The sequence below is a fragment of the Nannospalax galili genome, unplaced genomic scaffold (genome assembly GCF_000622305.1).
Source record: "Nannospalax galili isolate Female #2095 unplaced genomic scaffold, S.galili_v1.0 scaffold87, whole genome shotgun sequence".
In the NCBI taxonomy this organism is placed as follows: domain Eukaryota; kingdom Metazoa; phylum Chordata; class Mammalia; order Rodentia; family Spalacidae; genus Nannospalax; species Nannospalax galili.
In genome coordinates this window covers 12067413-12074424 of record NW_008360320.1, presented here as the reverse complement: position 1 = coordinate 12074424, position 7012 = coordinate 12067413, and the positions used below count along the sequence as shown (strand labels likewise).

Here is a 7012-nt window from a genome sequence, read left to right as displayed (position 1 = left end):
TATATATATATATATATATATATATATATATACAATATCTGCACTTGAGTGTCTGTGTATAGCTGAAGGCTATATAACAAGAAACAGTGCAAGACAGGTGAAACCTCCCTTCAAGTTGAACCCTTGGTTTTCTCCTACAGGGCATACTTTGGACACAGGACTTGGAATTGTGTAGCTGGAACAGATCTGCAAGCCTCTGCCCAGAAGACCAGCTCTCATAGTTTTGGAGAATACTATGCAAGATGCAAAAGGAGAAAATCAATGTTCTAACCCCGATTTAAAGCCTAGTAACCAAAACAATGACCAGTACAGCAAACTATAGAGGTGTAATAGTTGCACTTTGAACTTGAGGGTAATCAACAGCTATCTGTTTGGACTTATAGCATCCTCAATAAGTGCGTGGTCCTGTAAACATATCCAAATACACATGACTGGTGAGGCCATAGATCCTAGAGAAAACTCTATTATCTGTCATATCCCTATACAAATATAATTTCTTACTGTGTGCTAAATACTGCCCCTTATATTTACAGTCAAGCATGCCATTCACCATTCATCAAAGAAGCTTCTTTTTTTTTTTTCTGCAGCAGATGAAGATTATTGAAGAGTCCCACAACAGGCCACACACAGAAAAGAAATATCTGAGAGATGCCCAGCCCTAAGTGACACCTCTACAATGGAACCTCTACACCTAAGTTTCATGGAACATATTGGAATAGGGGGTAGAGAGAATTCTAATGCATCTCTCAGCTCTCGTCAGGGAAGTTTTCTCATGCAACAGAGGGTAATTAGCGTAGATGATCACAACTGGTCAAATTATAGAGAATAAGATACCACAGAATGTTTCCCTGGATAGGACTCCTATATTAGAACTCCCGCACCCATGACTCAGTGACCATTGTGAAAAAGAGTGCAGAAAGATTATAAGAGCCAGAGATGGTGGATAACCACAAGAAAATAGAGTCTTTCAGGTCCCTGGGAACTTTCTCATATGAGCTTTCAGCAATGGTGACAGCAGGCATGAGACCCCTGCAAATTCAATCAGACAAAAACCCAGCATCAAACTGGGGAAATGAGCAGCAAGCCCCAACCTTAGCTGAGGAACTATTGGTAGCTAATCACTGCTAGGTGAGGGAGAGTTGATCTTCTTAAAGGGAGTGATGCTAGATAGACTGACCAGGCTCCAGTGGATGAACTCACATGGAGGGACAACTGGATACACAATTGTGACATGATAAGCCTTAACAAACATGACAGAATGCATGAAATCCAGTGGTTGGCTATGACGAGTTCAATTAGTGGAGGGGTTTTCCAAATATGATTAAAATGGACTTCATAAAATGCACAAAGTTTCAATAAACATATATGTTGATAAAAGGAAAAAAGAATTTTAAAAAATGAAGTAGATGGGGCTGGAGAGATTGCTCAGTGGTTAAGAACACTGACTGCTCTTGCAGAGGACCAGGGTTCTGTTCCCAGCACCCACATGGCAGCTATGAACCATCCTTAACTCCAGTTCCAGGGGGATCCAAAGCCCTCTTCTGACCTCTACAGCATTGCATGACACAGATGCACTCACATACATGCAGGCAATACATTCATACACCTAAAATAAAAATAATAAATAAAATATTAAGAAATGAGGTAGACAACTACGTCCTCACTGGAGTAAACAACTTCACTCATAACCATGTGAAGGCCATGTGCGGTGCTGCACCCCAGTAACCCAAGCTATTCAGGAAGATGAACAAAGGAGGATCACTGATTGAAGGATTGCCTGGTACAAAGATTGAGTCTAAGATCTGCCTGAAAGATTAATGATACCTTAGCTCAGAATAGACCACCAGTAAATCTACTAAAGTGTTCCTATAGCCTTAGTAGCAGAGCATTTGCTTAGCATATCTAAGATGTTGGGTGCAATGCCCTGTATCATCGCTGCGAACAATACCGGTATCTCACGATATTGCAATGAGTGAAATAGGTATTTAACAAATCTCCCTTAAAATCATGAGATCAGAATTACATGAGAAAAGTTAAGATAGAAGGGAAAAATAAACTCTAAATCCTTCAAGGATTTAATTTCCTAGATCTAGGTAGAGATTCAAATTTGAGAATAGAAGCAGGCTGAAAATATAAAAGCTGAATGGAGCTAATTTAGAAATTACAGTGCATGAAGAATCCACAATGCAGCTTTTAGCCAGACTTACTCTACTGAACTGGAGCTGACCCAGGAATGGATCCGGGACAAAAGTCAAAGAAAGTACTAGAAAGCATGGAGAGAATCGCAAAAAGCTGCAAAGTGAAAGTATGCATGACAAAATATCTTTACTGTGAGGCTAAATCAGAAAATGTCCGTATCTACTTCATTCACTACTGAATACTTTGTCTTGAGGAAGCACAAGATCATCGTTCCTGTAAACACCCTTTGTTGGTCTGGGGACCTATGTTCCTAGGAGAGTGCGCCCAAGAAAAATTTTAAGATAAAATTAGCTGTTATAAGAGCATCTTGTGTGAATATTTTATTGGAAATCAAGTTTATTTGCAAATATGTTAACTCCAAAACTAAGTTTCAAGTCTATTTCTTTCAGAATTGAATGTTAAATTCTAAATGTAAAATATCTTTGAAAATAAGAATAAAATTCAGGAGGCTGGAGAGATGGCCCAGTGCTAAGAACACCAACTGCTCTTACAAAGGATCCAGGTTTGATTCCTAGCAGCCACATGGCAGCTAACAACTGTCTATGACTCTAGTTCCAGGGCATTCAACACCCTCTTCTGACATCTGCAGGCATTGCATGACACGGCTGCACTTGCATACATACAGGCAACACACTCATACATATAAAATAAAAATAATAAAATTATTTTTAAAAAGAATAAAATTCAGTAAGAAGTGTAATTGCCATCATTTTCCCTGGCTTTCCTTAGTCATATTTCTTGAGCATATCATTATCTGCTTTTCTTCATTCTCCCACAATATTGCCTAAGAGTATTCTGAATGTTAGAAGGTAAGACCCTTAAGAGGACCACACAAGAAGTGTTTGTAGGACTTCTCAAACCACCAGCTCCTCATAACTCACCATTTCCATATTTTTTCCATTCTTTATATATCCTGAGCTTCAGATACTAGTATCAGGGGATCTAGTCATTTGATTTGCTAAAATGAAAAGCCAAGATTGAGGCACAAAATAGTGTTTTGAAAAATTATGAAATCGGATCCCCAGCCAAGTGAGCAGCCTGTACTTACTGTGCAGCATTACTCTGCTTCCCACAGTCTCAGATTTTCCCATCAGTGAAAAGACAGTACTCTCTACCTATCACACAGTTAGCTGTTTGGCATAGTCACAAACATCTCTATATCCATATTCGAGGTACAATTGGTTTCCTACTATTATACCAAACATAACCAAACCAAATCAACTAACAAAGGATTTAGATCACCCATTCAACTTTGCTTATGCTCCTAATTTTGAGCTTAAAAATGTTTATTATAAAACAAAAAGGCATATCTTTCCTGATAACTCAAAGATATACTTGTTATGTGCAAAGGTGGCATAAGAAATAACATGTCAACATTGTCGTAGCAATGTTTACTAATATCACATTTATGCAAGCTTGCAGCACAGGCTGTTTTGATTTCTCATGCTAGATTTTTTTTTTCAGAGTTCTTTGAAATATGATTTTAATATTTTCTAATAAGTAAAGATTCATAGGTAAAGCTAGAGAAAATTTACCTAAAATGATGGGACTAAAATGCTACAGATATAGCAGAAATAAAGTGATAACCAGAACAGCGAACAGTGACACGTATTCAAGCACACGCCCATCAGTTCAGCATCGGTTCATTATTATAGCTCATATGGTACGATAGAGATTTTATGTAATTATACATGCACAAAATATTCAAACTTCATTATCACACAAATGGTCATGATGAATATAAAGCCCATCATATCTGATAGCAACTGTTCTATGACATGTTATTAAATGCACGGCTTACAAGTATGACAGCCGGCAGCCAGTGCGGCCTCTATCCCTGTCCCAGAGTCATCAGTAAATTACTTCCAGCATTTAAGCACTTTTTTTCTAAGTTGACTAAAAAATTACATGGCTTAGATCAAACTTCATCAAAACTTATTTACTCTAATTAAAAATATTTCCAGTGTATTAATTTTTGAGTCCACAAAGAATAGAAGACACTGTCCAGAATTTTATGAATTCCCTAGCAAAAAACAAGTTCTATTTATATAGAGACCTCTGTTATGAATCAAATATAGTCTAAGTTACAAATTGCTACAGATATTCTGATGAGCAATTCATTTATTTTCCTTGAATTTACAAAATAACGTTTTATTTAATGCTTATCAGAGAAGAGCTCACTACCATTAAGACATATTTAGTGCAGAGAAAAAGTTGCTGAGTAAGCTTGGAAACAGTCTTACGTGACTAGGGAATAGTCTAGTCATTTGACCCCTCTATATATCACTTGCTGGAGACCAATGTATTTGTATTTGATGGAATAATCACTAATGTGGCAAAGAATTAGTGCTTTGGTTCAAATTCCAGTACTGGCTAAGCCAGTGTGTGAGATACACTGTGAAGCACCATGCTTCCCTCTGTTGCCAGCTGTGAATGGTGTGCACAAACTGCCAGACATTTTCTATATACAAACTTCCCTTATTCCAACCTATACTTTTTCTTTCTTGATTGTATATATTATTCTTTATTTATTTTTATGTTAGCTGCATTGATGAACTCAACATCAGAAAATATCTAGGCACATTAAAATGCTCATGCATGCTTATCCAGACATATGCAAACACATCTGTATACCCCCACAGAGGGAGAGAGAGAAGAGAGATTATGTACATGGTGTGTGTACTGGTGGAACAATGAGATTTATGGTCATAGGCAGAAAGAGAAGTGTTGTTACTAGTTTGTCATATTTCTGTCATGAAAAGTTCAAACAAATCACAAATCAAAAATTAATTTATTGAAAATAATGCACAAAATCTTGGTTTGCTTTAATAAGAAGCAAACACGCAGCTTGTTCTACAAATTAGCATAAATCGAATAGTTCAGTAAAATCAACAGTCAGCAACTAGGTGACACCAAGTAAGTGTTAAAAAAGACTTAGAATTAACATGGCCATTTACTATTCAGGTAAACAGAGCTACTGCAATATATGTGAAGCATGGAGGAGCACTGTGATTTAGTGCAGCCATATTTGCATATAAAACTCTCCAAAATTCATACACTGTGCTAGACTTGTAAGAATCCCATTCTTGTGTCTATAAACAAAGGCCTTAAAGGGAGGCACACAAAATCAAAAGACTTACTATGGAAAGACTGAAGAATATTAATTATCCTTTCATCTGTTAATTTTCCTGTTTTTGACATCTGGATACATTTGAGTTGATTTGAAGACTCTCTTGATTCAATCCAACAAATCATTTCTTCATTATAGAGAAAATCTAGAGTGTGAATCTCCTTCCTGTTGGCTGAGCTCAGAGCTGCCACTTTGCTTCCATTGATGTAGAAGATCTCAATTGTTTCAGAAGTTGAAATTAGCAACAGAGGTGGCCTATCTGTAGGTTCTGGAATAAATGACAAAAAAAAGTGAGTCAAATAAGACGTTGATTTTATTTTGTTTATTCAATCATGCATTAGTCATTAAGAGTTATTTCTATACTTCTAAGACATCATTAAAGTACAAAACTCCATCCACATAAACCTTTTTAACAAGACACACATACTCTGCACTGTGTGTATTGCCTCTCTCTCTGAGAAAACCCATTCCACTGAGCACTCCCCTGTTATTCCGTAAATCGTATCTGTGGTGTAAATGTGAAGGCAATGCTATTTACTTTCAGTGGTGGTAAATAAAGGAAGTGCTGTGAGCTGATTTTCTAGCAATGATAATGGACCTGGACGACCTCTCCTTATAGTTTTCCAAGCTTCCTGTGTGAGCAAAGGGCATGCTTTTTGAAAGTGCATATAAAAGGTCAGAAATAGACTCTGTGGAGTGGAACCCACAAAACTCAGGCTCATACCAGGAGTGCAGCTGTGATCTTGGCCTCACTGGCTCCATGGCTGACCCAAAGTCAAACAATCAAACTCCTCTTAGTCACTACATTATGATTCCTGAGCCATTTCCTTTCCTACGCTTACAAGTTAAAATTCTAGGTGTAAAATGAACTTGTTCAATGCCATGATTTTTTTTTTAAGTAATGTAATTTTGCTGGTGTTAAGGTTGATGATTTTTTTTTTTTTTAGTGGGTATGGATAAATTGCCCAGACTTTCGACAACATACTCAATGGTAACAATACACACTGCATAAAAATTAGTATTGATAAATTCTATTTATTTAATCATAATCAAAATAGTATGTTTGTTAGTTATGGGGAAGAAAAACTCAGAATTCTTTAGTTTAATGCTTTTCCATGAGCCCCAAATCAATGCATCAATAAATCCTTTTGACTCTGATGTTAAATCCATTAGGAATTCCAGTTTCTCACTAACTGTTCTATTGTATCCTCTGTCAATTTCCCAGCATCTCTCAGCTGACTTGGTTCAGTGGTCTTCTGTCTGGCTTCCCTTCTATCTATGCCTTCTCCTTAGTATGCTGTATCACCTCAGCTAGGATTATTTCATTAAAACACGGTACAGACAGATCAGTCTTCTGCTCAGTTCCTCAAAGACTCTCTACATAGAATCAAAGTCAAAGCCAGGGGATGGGGAACCCTGAGCTCTACCTAATGTGTCTTCTCATGAGGCCTTTAGTTACTTTATAACCTCATTACTCTAAATCTTTATCATCTCATTCCAGAAATATTGCACTCTGTAGAGTTCTTTGAACAAGCCAGGAAGTCCACATTTCATAGTCCTTCCTGGAATATCACCCCCAAATATCAGTTTGACTCACTTGCTTGCCTCCTTTTGGCCACTATTTAGAAGTCACTTTTGTGGTGAGGACTTCTTCTAAAATAAGTCTCTTCCATCTCTATTTAC

At 37.1% G+C, this 7012-nt stretch overlaps 1 protein-coding gene across 1 annotated transcript in view; it reads right to left on the bottom strand.

Annotated features, from left to right (window-relative positions):
- The window catches only part of Lrp1b (LDL receptor related protein 1B), a 2166816-nt gene that overhangs the window by 1162821 nt on the left and 996983 nt on the right, over positions 1-7012 (bottom strand). Inside the window, exon 6 of the mRNA XM_008825194.2 lies at positions 5340-5597. Coding sequence (XP_008823416.1) covers positions 5340-5597 — 258 coding nt within the window. The remainder of the gene's footprint in view (positions 1-5339; positions 5598-7012) is intronic.